General features: G+C 39.8%; 1 protein-coding gene across 1 annotated transcript in view; it reads left to right on the forward strand.

Annotated features, from left to right (window-relative positions):
- LOC104946170 (activating signal cointegrator 1 complex subunit 3-like) overlaps positions 1–19,295 on the forward strand; it is a 27,902-nt gene that overhangs the window by 6,927 nt on the left and 1,680 nt on the right. The window contains exons 2-5 of the mRNA XM_010771948.1: positions 297–302; positions 5,231–5,409; positions 5,625–5,696; positions 8,899–9,033. Of these exons, the coding sequence (XP_010770250.1) occupies positions 5,251–5,409; positions 5,625–5,696; positions 8,899–9,033 (366 nt within the window). The 5' untranslated portion in view covers positions 297–302; positions 5,231–5,250. The remainder of the gene's footprint in view (positions 1–296; positions 303–5,230; positions 5,410–5,624; positions 5,697–8,898; positions 9,034–19,295) is intronic.

Here is a 19,295-nt window from a genome sequence, read left to right on the forward strand (position 1 = left end):
CTTGGGTAATCTGTTCGGTGGTTTGTGGTGTGTATCGCTCGAAATGTCCCTTATAGGCCTACGTCTGTTCCGGTGACTTTATTTACGGCTAAAAAGCATGCTAAAAAGCCCAAGATTATAGAATTAAACTAATAAATAAAAACAAGGATAATTGTGTGTTATTGTTGAGTAAATAACAGTGTGTTATTTAGAAAAAGAATAACAAATTAGAAGGAAAAAAAGATTTTTAAGAATACAGATTTCAGTGTTTTGAGGCTCTAAGCCCCATTTCTTTTCCTCACAGACAGCAAAAAAAGTCAGACATTATACGATTTAAAACAAAAACAAATAAAGATCAAACACTGGCATGTAACTTACGTTAGAATAAATAGAATGGTTTTGAATAATATATAAGAGTAAAATCTACATCACTTTACAGCCCCGCCCACTTTTGGGGAAACCAACGCTGTCATTTCAACGGCGATCAAGTCTGAAGCCACAGAGATCTTCTGTTACTCTCCTTTCTTCTTAGAGTAACTACAGAAACACGTAACTCTGGATTTGTTTTAATGTTTGAGGTGCAAAAAATGACACAGCAGCTTTTTGGCATGTTAAAAATATTATTTTCTGCCTCGCTCATGAGAGTAACAGCTGGCGAAATTACAGCCTCACCTACTGATTTCAAATGTGTGCTCTAAAATGATATTTATAAATTACTATTATCATTACTATAAGCAAGACAATAAATGGCAAAGATATGTAGAAAATAAACATATTTAAGATACTTTCATAAGAAACGTAACGTGGGAGAAAATATATTTCTAGAAGATATGTAGAAAATAAACGTATTTGAGATACGTTCATAACGAACGTAACGTGGGAGAAAATACGTTTCTAGCTAAACGTAATTGAGAATGCAGTTTAGTTCTGTGGGAACGTAATTTTTAGGAGACAGGGTTGCTCAGTGAGCTGTGTGGGGTTTCTTAAACTTTTAAAATATGTTTTAATAGTGATAGATGTTAATGACTAACACTTTTATAATAAATACATTTGTATTTATTTTAAGATCTTTTCATACAATCACACGTATTGGGATTCATCTGGATGTGGACGTGTGGACCGGAGGGCGAGGGTGACAAGCATAAGTTGCACTTTCCTTTTTTATTTCAATTCCAACCATGGTCATGAAGAATATGTTTCTCTGTTGTCCACGTTCATAACGCATAAAGCAACAGCATCAGAGCACGGTGCAGAGTCTCTAGATGAGTTTGCAGTAGTCCGCCGTTCTTATTAAACATCCATGTTGTAGTCCACTGTATAGGAAACTGCAGTTTCCCCACAACAGCAGACGCACATGACGTCCGCTGGCGCATCATACATACGTAGATAGTGTGAGTGCAGTCGGATTCTCAAAGGACTGCAGTCTCTTCTCCTAAGTCCTTTTGAATTCTCCTATCCACTATCCCTTGACCCCATGACGTTTCACACATAGGTCAAGGAATAGTGGATAGGAATAGACGATGGAGCTGATTTTTGGACAATTTGACTGCAACCATAAAGTAAACACTAACTGGAACAGTAGAAGAAGACAGACAGGAAGTTAACACTAAAGGGAACAGCTGAACAAGACAGACAGGAAGTAAACACGAATTGGAAGACGTTATGGAATCTGGCATTGTTTAAAGACTGATACATGGAGAAAAAAAGCATATGATCACTTACTTGTTTAACTATTATCGAAACCGAACTGTAATATTTACATTCAAGTTATTTTGTCTTTTAAACAGACATGTTGTCTTTGGGATTTGTTTTCCTGAAATTAAGAAGTTTGTGGTCTGCAAAAACACAAATTAAATCATTTGAAAGACACAGTTACTGTCTGAATTCAGGCATTGTACAAACACATGCGTTTTCCTTCTTCATTGTTATTGAAACCTGTCACAGAGTTGTGAGGAACACGATTTAAACACTGTTACAAACAGCAGGATGAATGGAAGATAGACACACAGCCTGAAGCAATTTAAAAATAAATAATCCCAATAAACCAAATTTTAAATATACTTTTTTGTCTTACGTATTTTTGAAAGAAAGAGATGAAAATTAAGAACTGAAATGCTTTTGAAAAAAAACCAGCATCTTTGAATGCTGATGTTTTATCAGGGGAAAAATGCCTCCCTGCACTTGTAGTGTTAACTATGAAAGTGAAAAGGATTTTAGACCATGTTCATTGTTCACCGAATCTTCATAATGACATTCTTATTATCATATATATATATTTATTTTCCCCATAGCTGTGTTTTTAGCCTGTAGCAACACTTTGCCTTGTTAAACGTTACATATGAAACATCATAACCCTAATAAAATAATTGATTCCTTAAAAAAAACATTTGTTTACAGGTTGGCCATCCTCTACTTTAGCAAATACCTGTTCTTTCATTTAGTTATGTTCCATTCTTTGATAGCTGCGGTGAAAGGGAGTCTGTGCATGAGCAATAGAAAACTTCAGAGAGCTTTAAGATCAATAAAAGCACTCTGGAGTTACATTCCTGTAAGTCAGATATACCGCTTTAATTATTTACATATCGTTCAATACTATATTGTAGATAAACAACGGTGACCTTCGGTAATGCAGGATTCCTTTTATTTGAGTTTGTTTTTTATTTTTATAACTCAGAGTTTCACGTCACTTAAACCCTGAAATACAACAGGGTCAAACTCTTTGTTAGTTTATGATATAATGGTGGCAGCGGGCCATTGTAATGTGGCCCCTATCTGAGGCTCTTTATCCCCCCCACCCACNAGGCAAATGCATACTCTTTAAGGCAGACAGGGCAAGGAGACAAGTAGACCTGTTGATAAGCATGTAAGTGGATTTGTATTTGTGAGTTTGACAGTGATTTTTTATGAATTTGTTGTTGACAGTAGAGCTACATATTCAGCACCCTCCCACCGGCAGCCCCACCCATGGAAGTATAAAGAGAACTGGATACAGGGCCCCTTTCGTTCCTATGACAGTTGCTTAGGGCAACACGTCCTCACTCCCAGGTCGGCCTATGTTGACGTTATGTCAAGGTCCCCTGTGTCGGCTTTTTCCAACGCAAGGGGGGCGGCCCTTAGCGTACATTTTCAACTTTCCGGGATGTCCATAGGCTTCTAGCTATGACTATTATCATTATTATAAGCAAGACAATAAATGGCAAAAGATATGTAGAAAATAAACGTATTTAAGATACGTTCATAACAAACGTAACGTGGGAGAAAATACGTTTCTATCTAAACGTAATTGAGAATGCAGTTTAGTTCTGTGGGAACGTAATTTTTAGGAGACAGGGTTGGGTGGAGTGTTGCTGGTGTGGCTGTGTAGTGCAGGCCGCTCCACTGGCAGGGATTCGTTGGGTCTTATCTTGATGGGATGCTTTGACAGGTACTGCATCACATTAAAGGCCTTACCAATCTTCCCTGTCACATCCAGCAGGAGGCTCACAGATAGGGACCCCCCCCCCCCAACACTTTTCGTTTTCTCTTCTCTCACCCACGTTTTCTTACACGACATATTGAATTTTCTTCAGGTTTCAAAGACAAAATAAAGACATGCACTATAGAAGCAAGATCACTGACTCTATTGAATAAGTCAAAGACATAGATCCCAAAGCCACCTACACACTTTCTATAATGTGCTTATGTTTTCCTACAAAGACATTTCCATTGGCTCAAAGGATGTTTGATGCTTTCCTGGAATGCTTTTCACTTTAAACTTTTTAACTTTCTGTGTTGTCGGGAGCTCGATAGAAACAGAGGAGCAAAGTTGTTCCAAATAATTAGGGCATAAATTACCTCTGTCAAACACTGGTGGTTTATTACAAGTATTAGCTATCTCCTATTGACAAGGTTTGGAAAGATTTGACTCAATTTTATTCTCATTGCAGAGAATACAGTTACTGAGACAAGAAAAATGCAGTTTAGCATTCAACCAGAAATGCATCAAACAGGAGATTCCGAAAAACGTTCATCCTCCATCCCGTTCATGTGGAGAGTAGCGCGAGTGCCACCATTGGTCGTCTTTCAGTTCAAGATGAGCACTTTGTCCATCTTGATGTTGAGCATAAGGTTGTTGTGCCGTCTGCCAACTTGATATTGTTACTGTGTACAGGCTAGGGTGAAGATGGAGTAGTGAAGATGGAGTAGTGCAGAGGACTACGCACACAGCCCTGTGGCACGCCGGGGTTCAGGGTGAACGTTGAGGAGGTTTGATTGTTTAACCTACCGGAAACTGTTGGGCAGGAAGTCCAGAATCCAGTTGCAGAGGGATGTGTTGATGTTGAGCAGAGGTCACCAACTACATTTGTCCAAGGGCCAAAATTAATTCAGAGATTTTTATATATATATCAGAGGTCGCGTTAACCGAATATTTTCCATCTGACGGATTTCTTTTAACAATAACGGAAAAATCTGAAAGCAGTCCGTCATTTTGACAGATTAGAACAAACTCGGAACAGCGCGAAAGTTTCCCCGCAGTGAGGCTCCGGTGTTATGCCGTGTTATGCATGCCCTCCAAAAAGGAAATTATACAGTTTCCAAACCTAACTTTGCCGTACAAATCATTTAAATAACTGTGCGTTTTGGCTTTACGCTGTGCGCACTCCCGCGAGGTGTAGTCGGCATGCCCCCCCCCCTCGAACCCCTTGTAACTCGAGGTGACATGAATGGGGGGCAAAACGCACTAACCACTCCGCCATCAAGGCCAGCAGAATCAATGTAACACATTTCAGTTGGGTAGACAGTGAGGGGCTGGTGGTCTGCCTTTATAGGCGCCGTGAGTTTACAGCAGATTCTCAGCAGAAGGAGCTGAGTTGTTCCTGGCGTTCAGGAAACGCGCTTTCATATATGTGAAGGTACCAACATATGAATGCAGAAGGCAGCAGAACTAAAGCTATTTTATTTTTAAATGTAAATCCTAAAAACTGGTGGAATACCACAGTTTACTGATGGGAATTCGAAATTGAATTAATTACTTTACAAAACACAAGGATTTGAACCTTTGTAGACAAAAGCACAACAACCTATATAACACACTACAGGAAAGGTAACCCCAAAAGCATAATAGGGCCTCTAAAATCCTCTAAGATAAGCTGTGCTCAATACTTTTCTTTCACAACATTGCCTTTAGCTATCTCAGCAGATGTATTGTATCTCCTTCTCCTATGCATATGATAGTTTGCTGTAATCATGACCATGTTGTTTCCCGATGTTTAGGTGGAATCCACCCAGAGTATGATCAGGATCCTGGGACTCTCAGCCACGCTGCCCAACTACCTGGACGTGGCCTCCTTCCTGCACGTCAACCCCTACATCGGCCTGTTTTTCTTCGACAGTCGCTTCAGACCCGTGCCCCTCGGACAGACCTTTGTTGGCGTCAAAGCCACAAACAAGGTAAACAAACAAAGATGATGAAGTATTTACAAACCTCTATGACCCTGTAAATGTATCCTTTCTTAATATCAATTTTATGAACTATTTCAAGAAGAACGACTGCTACACCCCACAAGTTCTTCATATTATATTTGTGTTTAAGCTGTATGTATCTGCAATTCATTCGTCTCAGTTAAGTAATAAAAACATGTGTTGTAATTCTGTGTCCTGTTTAGATCCAGCAGCTTCATGACATGGAAGAGATTTGTTACAACAAAGTTCTGGAGCAGGTTAAAGATGGTCATCAGGTAAGGGCTCTTTTACATATTTAGAACCTTATAGAAAACATGTGACATAAGGAGGAGTACATAATATTTGTATTCATACAACTGAAATACACATACGAAAATATTCATACCCTTCAAAAAGTGAAAAGGCAAGCTTCTTCTGACCGAAAAGAACGAGATGAAGTCTAAGCATATCACACCAACACTTTTACATGGATCGTGTTCTTTTTAATGTTAACACTCAAAATGAACTTAATACTTCAGGTATTCTACTTCGCTTGACTTTTTAACGAGGTCGCTTAAATCTACTGCATTTCTGTCATACGTCTTCATGATTTTCCTAGTGAAATGTTTGGACTAGAAGAACCTAAAGAGGAACACAGTAAAAATAAGGTAGGGAAACTTTATATATATATACTGTATTATTTAAAAGTGCTTCCTATACACACATAAGAAAAATTGAAATTAATAAATTAGAAACAAATAACATATCAAAATAGACTGACCCAACTAAAATGAACCAAAACACAGCACAGGGACTGAGATCTATAAAAAGAAAGAAAAAAGGCACTTAAAACTGTCCAAAGATTCAACAAGTCTGTTGATTATAAGACGATTGGCTCTAAAATTACAAAGGTGGAATCGCAGATGGAGAGGGAAATGGATAGATTTAGTGATTGAATTGGTCGAATGGAAGAAGAATCAGGAACAAATACATATGTATCTGACTTATATACAGGGCAAGGGTCATGCAGTGTTTATATGTGATTAACAGTATCTTGTAATTTATTTTACAGGAAGGAATGTGGGGAAAAAATATGGTCAATGTAGTTTTTCACGTACAGGACCTCCAGCAGCAGAGTTAACAGTTAACCGAATATTTTCCTGTCTGAGAGATTTATTTTAACAATGACGGAAAAATCTAAAAGCAGTCGGTCATTTTGACAGATTAGAACAAACTTGGAACACCGGCAAAGTTTCCCCGCAGTGAGGCTCCTGTTAGCCGTGTTATGCATGCCTGCCAAGAAAATGAAATGATACCGTTTTCCAAATCGTACTTTGCCGTACAAATCATTGAAGTGTCTGGGAGTTTTTAGTTTACGCTGTACGCGCTCCCGCGAGGTGCAGTGGGCATGCATAACACGGCGCTAACAGTTCACGAGTGTGCGTCCACCCCCCCCTCGTCAGAGTTGTGTAAAGGCCGACGGGTAATAATGGACTTTGACGGAAATTTTAGGATCCTGTCCGTCAACATGACGGGCAGCGAAAAAGCGCAACCCCTGTCCTGCAGTATATATTTTCCCAAACCCTTTGGATTGAACACCTGCTATCTGAAGTCTCTGACGACCTTATCTCCCTCAGTGTTACCCTCCCCCTTCCTTCTCCCATCCACCACCCTCCGCTCATTCTGCTTCCACTCTGCAGCCTCAGAAAGTCTGCTGGGAGGCATGAGAGTTGTGAATTCAGACTTTACCGTTTAGCTCCCATCTGCTGCAGGAGTTGAACCCCCGTTTGAGCACTGGTGTTATCCCGTCTGCCTCATTTTATTGCAAGTGTTCACACACGCTTACACACACCCTTTTTCTAGCATTTGTCCTTCTCTCTTGCCCATTATATCCCTCAGAGACACACTTCAAACTTGTAAACTAACCTAATTCTACTTTACCACTAAAAACTTTTTGTATCCCCCTCTTGACACTCTTCAATGGTCCAGTCCGCCCTGTGGGTTTGAGGCCGCTGAGGCCACAGATCATCTCGGGGGGGGGGTGGGGGGCCTCCCTATCGCTCATTATTAAATTGTCAAGAAGTGGCTTTGACATAATTCATCTGGGAGGATCTGATGGATGACATTTCCTTTATGATTTTCCCAGCACCCTCCTGGTGGGAAGCATGCTGCCAGAAAGAAGTTTAATAAGCAGAGAAGCGGCGGTTACTGCCGACAATGCTTCCACAGCGCTCAGTGGTGCTGATAAAACACCTTCAATAAATAACGCTTGCTGCAGTGGTGACTTCGGGCCTACTGTGTTTGTAGCATACACACAGCCGGTAGCTTGAGGTGTGTGCAGTCATGCAATGTGCTTTGGTCTAATAAAAGATGTCCATACTAAGAAACAGAAAGACATCAAAACAATATCCGCAGGGTCTTTCATGGCTTTTTACAGGTAATTGTAACACTTATTTAGTGCTCTATTATCGTTTGAATATGCAATCCTTATCTCAATTTTCATTTAGAACACCTTCTGTTCTATTTTATATTACCATGTGCCCCTGAAATTGTTAAAAGTATAGCAAATGGGAGGGTCTTTAATTTCAATTATTCAATAATAATCAGTTATTTTCTTATTTGTTTTGAAAGAGCAATGGTCAACTCTCTATTGACCAAAGCTGCCGTCCCATGATATGCAATTTGCTCTTTGCACATTGCAAGGTAAGGTGCAAAGCCTCGCAATGGAAACAGCTAGTTTGTTTATGGTTACCTCCCCTGCTTATTGTTAAGCTGTCATCTGATTGCTTTTGTGTTTCAAGGTCAATCAACTTATCAGTAGCATTCCACGATCTGGAAGTTAGCATTGCAAGAACAACAAAGAGCAATGGCATTTTTCCGTTTGATTTTGGATTTTTGTATAAAATAATATCAGTTGCAAACGTTGACAGGTGTTGTTCAGCAAGATAATATCCAGATAATAACACCACATATATAATTGTTGGTGTGTAAATGCAATCGCCACAAGTAAATAGCTAACAATGTAAAGGAACTACATCACAGACGTATGGCTTCATGTCACCACCGCTAAGCTAAAGGCGGCTAATGTTCGGCATGATGGCGTTCAGTGATTTTAATTAGTCACTTGTTAGCAACTGCCGTTTTTAAGACACAAGCTACAGAAATTCTCCAGTGGGGTATTTAATAACCTGTTTTATGTAGACAAATGTCAACATCTATTAAGCTTGGGGTAAGTCATCATAAATCATTGACTTTGGGACGAGGGAACTGGAAGTGGTAAAATGCCGACTCATAAGGTTTTAGCACTCATTCCTGCACCACTATGACGGAAGCTTAAGGGAGTCTACAATTGTCTTACATTTGATCCATTAAATGTTGAACTTGTTGACTTGAAATTCCAATTTTACAGATTGGACAAACTGCATAACCAGCTGACCTTCTGTGTGATTATGTGTCAATGTTGTGTTCCTCCTTATCTTCTGTCTTTGTATGCCTTAGGTGATGGTGTTTGTCCACGCCCGTAATGCCACTGTGAGGACGGCAATGGGTCTGATCGAGATGGCCAAGAACCATGGAGAGATAGGCTTCTTCCAACCAAACCAGGGGGCAGACTACGGCCACTGTGAGAAACAGGTACAATGTCCTTTTAAAAGCATCATCTCAAATCTTTGATACACAAATGTGTGCATCTGCATTAGCAAAGCGCCTTGACAGTACTGACCTGATGATGTCATGCTCTATTAACTTTGTTCCACCATCTAGTTTTACATAACCGTCCTCTGATGACGTATAAACTCCAAAAACAGGCAAAACTTGTAGCCAGTGAGTAACTCAACCACATGTCTTGAATAAACCCTAACTCGTTCTCACAGATTTCTCGGCGTGGCTCCCGAGTTCAGGCGCATTTATGGCTAACTATTGTGTCGTAGGTTAGCGTGCCATCTACAGCAGTTTGACAGTTAGCTCCAACATTATATAAGTCAACAAGCTCTCATCTCAGATGTTTAGGGTCCGAGCAACGACAAAGTCGGAGCAGATGACCTGAGTTTGCAAAAGTTTGCAAATGTGAAAACCGATTTTTGGTAAGGGGGTTGGGTTGGGTTGGGCAAATTCAGAATGGAATGCCCACACTGTGAAATGATTGTGGTATACTCTTATGAACGGCAGCAGATCACTCGGCAGAGAGTTCCTGTTTTATAGATAATGTTTTGCCCCGGTCCCTACTCTTTAGCTCCACTCCCCTCTCACAGAACTCATGCACTGATTGTCACAGACACTTGTGGGAGGTATCATTTCACTCGTAAGAGCATGGGTATGGACAGGTAGAGAGCAGCCCACCAGAGCATGGGAGTGCAGGAGCCCGTTCAAAGCTTTAATTTGAGGAAATGCCGGTAGATTTTGCTGTGCTGTTTTTTTTTTTATTTATGTCCCACATAAGACATACAGTATAACTAGAAACAGAGGAAAAGTCACAGATAAAGATTGTCTGGGACAAAATGCTCCACATTTTTACACGACTGCACACTTACACAGTACACATAACACCAGTTATGCCAAAGAGAACAAGTTTGATACAAGAAAAGAGAACGCAGCTCATCATTACTGTCAACACAGTTTTGGTGCTACATTACATGTGTGGGCAGGCATGAGAGCAGGACCCTGTGTGTGTGTGTGTGTGTGTGTGTGTGTGTGTGTGTGTGTGTGTGTGTGTGTGTGTGTGTGTGTGTGTGTGTGTGTGTGTGTGTGTGTGTGTGTGTGTGTGTGTGTGTAATGAATGGTTTCTCTGCTGTGAGAGTACACAGAGGTGGAGCTACATTCTCCCTCAGAGGATGGCCAGTCAAGGCTCCGACTCGCGTATTTAAATCTCCTGCAACAGAAGGCAGAGTGATACATTTAGTAACCTTTTCCTTCATTCCCTGGGGCTGAGCCCAGATTGATGCGCCTGTAATCTCTCCTCTATTTAAATGGGATATGTATACAAATCAGATCACTTTTCATGCTTTCTAAAACTGGAAATGGAGGCTTTGTGGCCTGGTTAGTCTTTGAAACAGTACGTTAAAAGCATTTGTGCAAGTGTTCCCGCAGTATAATTACATGAATGAAGCGTGTTGTGTTTGCACTAACTGTACGTTAATTCACTCCTGGCCCTTCTGCCTGTTTCCCAACATAATGAGAATTATCCACTCCATTAGTCCATCTGAGTGTTTGTCAGTCGGGCCTGCTCTGAAGGAAGAGGCTCAGGTTGATTCCACTCTAAGCCCACACAGAGATAATGCACTGCTTATTTGCACTCTGGAAATGGCCCCACATTAATATTTATAGGTGTTTTTTAATCTCCAATATGCATATGCAGTGAAATAAAGCACCTCTAAGGTCAGCCATATAATTTAGCGTTTATTTATCCAGCTTTGAAAGTCAGAAGTGATTCCACCATATTTTTCTCTCCTAATGTTATTTAATTGGCTTAGTCCCCGGGGCTTGGAGAGGCTGTCAATCAAGCTTAGATATCTTAATGCACACACTCCAATCAATTCTTGTTAAATACAGGTTGTGGTGAGCGATGATAAAGTGCTGTTGATGTTGAACACTTTCCATGAGAGCATTTCAAACAGCAGCCCCGCACTCCTGCCTTTTGATGGAAGAGAAAGTATTCAGACCCTTTACTAAAGCACAAATACTACACTATAAAAATTCTCTATTACAAGTAAAAATCCTGCTTCTATAATGCTACTTACTCAACGTATGATCACGAAAATGTACTTGAGGTATTAAGAGTAAAAGTATTCCTTAAAGAAAAGCAAATATTCACGTTTGATAAAAATGAGTTCCAACAATTAGCAAAATTGCTGCCAATTCTCTCATTGTCTTAGGTACTAAAATATAATGTTGGCTATTTTAGCATAAATCAAAACATATTATTTAACAGTTCCTCATATTGTTTCTGTGTTAACGTCTTCATTTATAAGGTAACTAAAGATGTAAAATAACTGTAGTAAAGTCAAATGTGCATTTTATCCCTTGTATATGTAGAAAGCTCTGTCGATGACAGTGCCACTTTTGCTTGGGTTATAACAGCTTTCATATCAAATAAACATCAGAATATACTGCCTAAAGTATTGATAGTGAGCACATGGCCTTATTTAAGTTGACTGTGTGGGACAGAACTGCCACTGTTTGTTCAAACCCACAGTTACTCAGGAAAGGTGTCTTATCAATGACAATGATAACTTGTCATAACTTTTGTATTATCATTCTCCATTATCAAGAGGCCCTGCTCAGTGAAGGTTGCTCTATGCAGTGCATTCCTCGCTGAAAGCATATGCAAGTGTGTTCGGTAACATAATGCCCCCCAGATGTTGATTTTGAAAACATAATAAGGAAATGATGTTCGAATGTAGATAGATGTAAAAGGACATGTATAGTAATTGTATTTATTACAATTACTATAAATATACACTGCTTATCTCGGGGAGCCAATAGTCTTAGCTAGGGCTGCACGATTTGGGGAAATAATCTAATTGCGACAGATATTGCGATTCGATTTGCGATATTTGTTTTTAAGCAACCCAACGGAAGTTTATTGTAAAATGCGGCCATATCTCCGGCTAGGAAGGTCGTATCAACGTGCTCCCGTCTCTAGTACCCCCGCAGCCCGAGCTACGAGTGAAAGAACTAAACTTACATGAAACTTCCGTTGGGTTGCTTTAAAATCAAGCTTCAGTTTCAGATTCACCCTGTAATAGATGTAAAACATGTGATGGAGCATTATTAACCCGACTCAGATGGTTTGTTTCACCAAACCATCTAGGAAAGCTCCATTGGAAGCCATTTGGAAACTATTTCAAAAATACTTGGCAGGTGATTGGATCAATCTGTCTATCACCTACTCTCATGGGCCACTTCTGATTGGTTAACAATGACTGGTACATGTGGAGCACAGCACTTCTGATTGGTGTGGATGACTGACACACAAGAAGAACAAAAACAAATTAGACATTTTAAAAAATCACAGGCTTTGCGATTTGATAATTGCATCATTTAAAATCGCGATTTTGATTTAAAATCGATTAATCGTTCAGCCCTATTCTTAGTTTTGAATTGCACGATTACATTTTGATTATGTGCCTCATGCTTGACTTTCATGTTTAAGAAGGCACATTTTTTATTATAAAAAGAAAGATCCTAAAAAAAGTAACCCTAGCAAATACGGCAGCCAACTACTATTTTTATTATAGATTCCAAATATGTTCACAATTAACTGTTTGCTCAATAAAACCAAATGACCCAAAGGTATTCAGTTTACTATGACCTACTATTACAAAGACACATAAATGAGGAAATCCTGAGTAGTGAAAAGTTGGAACTATGTACCGGACTGTGTAATCAGCATGCCATTGGACATGTGGTTCTCCTGGCTTACTCCTCCCCTTCTGCTATCTTAGTGTGACCGTTTACAAAACTGCTTACTATACTCAGCACCGATTAAGATTGTTTAAAGACAGAGAAACATCCACAGAGTTTTCTCCTCTGTAGCCAGCAGAATGGTAATGTGTGCATCCAGCCCTTCACCAGCGCTGACTCAGCACTGTGCAGAACGCTCCGGATATGGGAGACTAGTCAACTGGTGACTAGTGACATCAACACCTAATTGAATTCAGTTGGCAATGGATTTTCTGTCCGATCAGTCAATGTGTTTCATGTCTTCTGGCAAATAATTCAGCCAATCACGGATTGTTGTGATGGTTTTATTGATATTCACTGTGAAATAAAGAAGAGAATATTTTTATGTGGTTTGTTTTGTACCAAAATTAGGAATAAGACAAGAAGTATTGTTCAATTACTGTGTTAATAATATTTTTTGCTGAACAAGATTCAGTGGACAAAATGTGTCATGTGTAAGATAGCATTGAATTGATCCTACTAACAAGTTTGTCTCTATTATCAAAGCTTGATAGATTATTTTAATTATTATTATGTTATTCTTCCATGCTGTTGTCTAAAAGGCAGGGCTGCGCATTGGAAGAAGAAATAGAATATTGATATCACCTGGATATATGGATCTATCTTTTTTTTTATCTCATTTTACAGTAAATAATAAAGTAATGTAGCAGAAAGGTGTGTATACAGTTTGGCTGATGGTTCATTTTAGGTCAGAAATGTACCTTTTTTAAGCATCACAGAGGTATTATAAACAGCTATAGCTATTTATCAGAATACAGATAGAATTGCTGCCAAAATGTTTATCCCCTCTTAATTTAAAGAAGTAGCAAAATAAGTGTGAGGGTGGAAAGCATATGATATTACCCTCATCTTTGTGTAGGGAACCTGTGTCAAAACTCTCCCCAGAGACATTTGTAGTGTCCGAGTGGCCGTTTGACTTTCATTTGCTCTGACAATGCAGCCTCTGCCATCCTCTCCCTTTTGTCCCCCCTCTCGCTCCTTTTTTAATATCAGTTCTGGGAGATGAGCCCATGTGACTGGTTCCTGAGGAGAGAAGACTCTGCTGTGGAGGTTAAGAGACACCTTGTGGTCCCATGAGTCCATTACACAGGACATAACAGAGCTCTCAGAGGTTATTGAGGACTGTCAAGTTAGGCATGGACTTACAGTTTTAATGGTGGGCGTCATGCCATGTGCTATGAAAGATGTGTCTGTTAGGATAGGGAAGCATCTTCCTGAAGAAAGAGTGTTACATTAGTGCTGATAGAAATAGACAGTACAGATGTACTGACGTGCCTTTACTTTTCCTTCCTCTTTACACTCTCCATCTCTGTGGTCTTTAGATGTTCAGCTTTCATGTCACTTTGTTTGACAACATGCACCGATGCAGACACACTGAGTGGCAAACCTCTAGGGAGTCTGCAGCAGCACCAGAGCAGGCTCATTAATGTCTGCCTTCACTTTCATTGGAGCTATTTTTACAAGTCTAGTCCACCAGCAGGCCTTTCATTGTGGCAGATCCGTGACAACCTGTCAGCGTGCCAAACCAGCTCCACACTACACTGCAAAAATGAGCTGCAACTCAAAGGCTGTGGGAAAACAGGAAGGAGACAGAGCAGTGACAAACACACATATCATAAAGATGGCTGCCTTAAATAGAAAGCTTTGTAAAATAGTGGGACAGCGTGAAGAGAACCAAGTACCTCTCCATCCAGTCGGACTATTCTTTATTCCAGCCCATTGTCATAGCCGTGTGTGTTATAGCATTGCAGAACATGTTTAGCATTAAATACTAATTTCAGTGCTAACTGTTTTGCTGTAGCACCCCCTCCCCTATGTTCAAGAGCAACAGACTCCTCACAGAGACATTGTTTAGGATGTATTTTGTGTGCTTTACAGATAAGATTGTGGTCCATTTCTAATTGATTTGGTACTTTATAGCTTAACTTAAAGAGGCCCTATTCTGCTTTTTGGGGATTCCCTCTCCTGCAGTGTGTTCTATATGTAAATGGTCTGAAAAGGCTAAAGTCCCTGTGTTCCTTCCAGAGGGACTTTCTCTCCCACACACTCCCCCCTGTCTGAAACACCTCCAGTGGACTCCTTTGTTTTCTTCTGTAATATAGTGACATCACTATGTAACACTTACTGTATATTGGTTAGCACTTCAACACATTGTCCGTGATAGGCTAAGAGACGGGACATTTCCCGACCCTAATCTAAGCGGTTGACCAATAGCTACAGAGCCGGTCAGCTAACCAATCAGAGCAGACAGGCCTCTGGTTTCAGACAGAGGGTGAAAAGAGGTGCTGCAGCTCAGGCAGTATGAGACAAATAAAGAGCTTCTTGAACATCAAAGCATGGAGACATGTCACAGTAGAGACACTACATACTGATATGAACCTAAAAATCAGCAGGAGAGGACTCTTTAAAGTAGAGACACTACATACTGATATACACCTGAACATCAGCAGGAGAGGACTCTTTAAAGTAGAGACACTACATACTGATATACACCTGAACATCAGCAGGAGAGGACTCTTTAAAGTAGAGACACTACATACTGATATGAACCTGAAAATCAGCAGGAGAGGACTCTTTAAAGTAGAGACACTACACACTGATATACACCTGAATATCAGAAGGAGAGGACTCTTTAAAGTAGAGACGCTACACACTGATATACACCTGAACATCAGCAGGAGAGGACTCTTTAAAGTAGAAACACTGCATACTGATATGAACCTGAACATGATCATAAAAGGGCCCCTTTAAACAGTTCTGTACATAGCGCATCATCTTGTCATTTTCTATAATTAATAAATATCTGTATTTTAGCATAGAAAACCAGAGCAGACTCTGTCACAGGCCTCGTGGGAGAAGTGACAATACAAGAAAATCTATTCTCTAAATAGTAATTACATTTCCATTATCTGTAAACACAAGCATTTAGAGTTAATAACAAGCGTAATAGCGCTGCCACACACACACAGATAGCAGGGCAGTACAACCATCTGAGTACTCTTCCTGTGGACACTGGCACTACGACTTCATTAACAGGAGATCAGACTGTGGAGCAGCATCTCTGGACATTCAGGTTAGGGACGAGTGGAGGCTCTTGTTAAGTTGCTAACCATCCAAATAGCACTTTTAACATTATCATAAGGCTGCCTTTATTGTACTAAAGGTGTGTACAAATACATATGATGTAAGGCTCATGTAACATGTGTCTCAAGGCACAGACAATGGATGCTTACAATAATGACCAAACTTGATTCCACCCCTGTGCACTTCAGCAGTAAAGAATATTGCAGGAACCTGAAACATGCGTATGAAATCATTTCAGTGAAGCTGTTTTTCGATTCACAGCAACATTAAAGCCCGGGCTCTGTTGCCTCTTGCTTGACTTGTACTTTCGTATTGTATAAGCTCACAGCAGGTCCAATCTACTTTAATATGATAGAAATCAATAACTATATAACTGGGACTCTTGCAGATGTGCAAAATGTGGCACTTATTCTAAACCAGATAATCTACAAGTAAGTTCATTTAATAGAGCCTAAGAAAACACATCGTACAACATAATTGTGAAAAATTGTAAAACATAATGATGTAAAATGTGGCACTGTGGAGTCAAATCCACTGTAGATGGAGCTGAAACAGAATGAGATGGAGGCAGATGGTGATGGAGAAGTGGAGCAGAGTGGATGTGAGTGGAAGCTCATCCTCCCACTCTATCCAGCGCTAACAGCCCGCTCCTCTGAGCACCAAACATTATGACTATCAAGGGCCACTAAATGAAATCTACAATTAGCCATCAAGCCTCAATTCAGCACACACTGAAGAGCTGTGGTGCTCATGACAGTCAGTGTAGAGACCTATCTGCTGCTCTTCACCACAGAGCCAGCCGTCACACGTTTTTGGTCTGATTTTACAACTCTGAGCTTTGTAATTTTCTTACATTTTAATACTGATGCTTCCACATTTCTGGTAATGCCTTTGTGTTTCCTGCAACTCAAAGTAAAAGGGTTTTACGAGTGGTTGAATGAAATTGACAATCATGTTAACCCTCCTGTTGTGTTCGTTGTGCCCCCTTACTCCTGTTCAAATTTGACCGATCCTTTTTTAAACTGCTCTCACATTAATACAAAAACATGAATACATGAATAGATACAACACAAAAAACAGGAATCATTATTATTTAAGACAATGATTCAGACTACTGGTTTACATGAATATATGCAGTGAATATACAAATAATAGACACTGAAAATGAACATGGTTATCGATATGTAGGTGTGTGCGCAGCATCCGGACTAAAAGCACCAGACTCAGGGACAGTTTCATCCCACAGGCAATAAGACTATTAAACACCTGAACTGCTGAAACAACATCAACAACATTCATCTGGCTGCTACTTAAAAAATATGTATCTATTTACCTAATATATCATATTTCAATGACTTGCATATAGACTCTTATTGCACTATTTCACTTTTTTAAACTATTTTCTTCGAGTATTTACTATTTACTTGCACTATATTTTTCTGTTTATCTGTTTTTTGAGGGAGAACAGTGTTTTAGAAAATCAAATGTTTTATTATTTAATTTTATACATTTATTTGTAATGTTAAGTGTATATATAATATAAGGGTAATGCTCACTGTGGAGCATACCATGAGGCCTTTAAGCAATCACATGTAAAACACAATATTTATGATTGATGAAAGTAAAAAGCACCTTGTGTTGAAAGGTGCTATATAAATAAACTTGCCTTGCCTAAATCAGTCAGATTTGACCCGCACTGAAAACACTGAAACATTGACTTTAATTAAGTTGAAACTAAGCATTTTTATGTTTACTTTATATAATTACTTTCAACTAACCTAATACAGTGAGGTGAACTCTGTTAACATAAGATATTTAATTAAAGTCAACGTTTCAGTGTTTTCAGTGCGAACGCGACAGGAGGGTTAAACTACTTAGTTAATATCTGTCTGCTTAGGACATGTATGGGCTTTGTAGTTTGTTGCATTTTAATACTGATGCTTCCACATTTCTGGTCATGCCTTTGTGTTTCCTGTTACTCAGAGTATCAGGGATCTACATGCGCTCAAATTAAATTGTCATTAATGCTACACCAGTTAGTTATTCCCCCTCCACTCAGTGGTGCTTAGAGAAGGTTTGCCAAGGCGTGTAATGGTTTATTTGGGCTGTGGTGTTGGCTGATGTGTGCCCACTGCCCAGGCCCAGCAGTGACAGACGGAGAGTGGAGCTGGCAGCTGGCTGTCTGCGGACACACAGAGCTCTGCAGCGAGTGGCAGGGCCTAATGGGACCTGAGCAGCAGCTTAGGTCACTGCCATCTCAAATACAGCCATAGCACTGCAGACATCAGTGCTAACTCACCTTAGATTAGAGACTGGAAGCATGGCGGTAACACACTCTGACACCTCAAAGCAAAGCCTCAGCCAGAGCATTTCAATTACCCAGCTTCCCCTGCTCCGGTGGATCTCCACAGCACAGTGCCTGTCCTAAGGTCTGCCAGGACACAGTGTGCCCTGGCTTTACACATCATATTAAGAATAACTTATTTATATTGTCTCCTATTTATGGGATTGTCATTACTGCACAAAACATGGAGGTAAAGGGTTAGTAGCATAACAAAGCACTACCATAAAGAAATGCTTGTCTTCTGTAAAAGTTAAAACAATGAACTAGCACACACAGTCATAGAAAAGGGAGCAGAGTGAAGAGTCTTCTTCATAGGTATTCATGCCAGGCCTGCGCGGTAAACCACCAGCAATATGTATCGAGATATATAAGTCATCAGTAGTTGATTGATAGTTTCACTTAGGCCTTTAGATTACCATAGCCATCTGCATGTTGTGCCTCTAACTAGAGGCTGTTAAGTATGTGTATGCCGTGTCAAATTGTTATGTTATTGTCAACTCTCAGTGCAGCTTTAATAGAGTGCTGCACTGATGACTTAGTTTGTGGGCTGAACCAGAAGTTAGCAACACAATGACGCTCTCGGCAAAATGCTGTAGGATTTCTCCATTGGATTTTGGAATATTGCAGAAACAAACTCCTATGATCCTCACACATTTTGTTCATTAGGATAAACTTTACATATTAACATCACTTTAATGAGTTTTGAAGCTAAATGCAATTGCCAGACTAAAAATATTAACTATCGTTAGGCTGTAATTGAAAGGACATCACGGTAGCATGGCGGCCAGTCGCCACTGCTAAGCTAAAGGTGGCTAGTGTTCGGATGATGTTTTTTAGTCTAATTTAGTTATGACCGCCATTTTTATGACAGTAAGAACCATCATATATTTACCAGTGGGGTATTTACTGACGTATTGTATTTCGTAGAACAAAATGTGAAAATATTTTCTATTTACCATAGACATTTACTTCATGACATTTTAAACACTGTTTTGCCAAGGGGGGG

This window comes from Notothenia coriiceps, unplaced genomic scaffold (assembly GCF_000735185.1).
Source record: "Notothenia coriiceps isolate Sejong01 unplaced genomic scaffold, NC01 NC01_scaffold00010730, whole genome shotgun sequence".
NCBI lineage: Eukaryota > Metazoa > Chordata > Actinopteri > Perciformes > Nototheniidae > Notothenia > Notothenia coriiceps.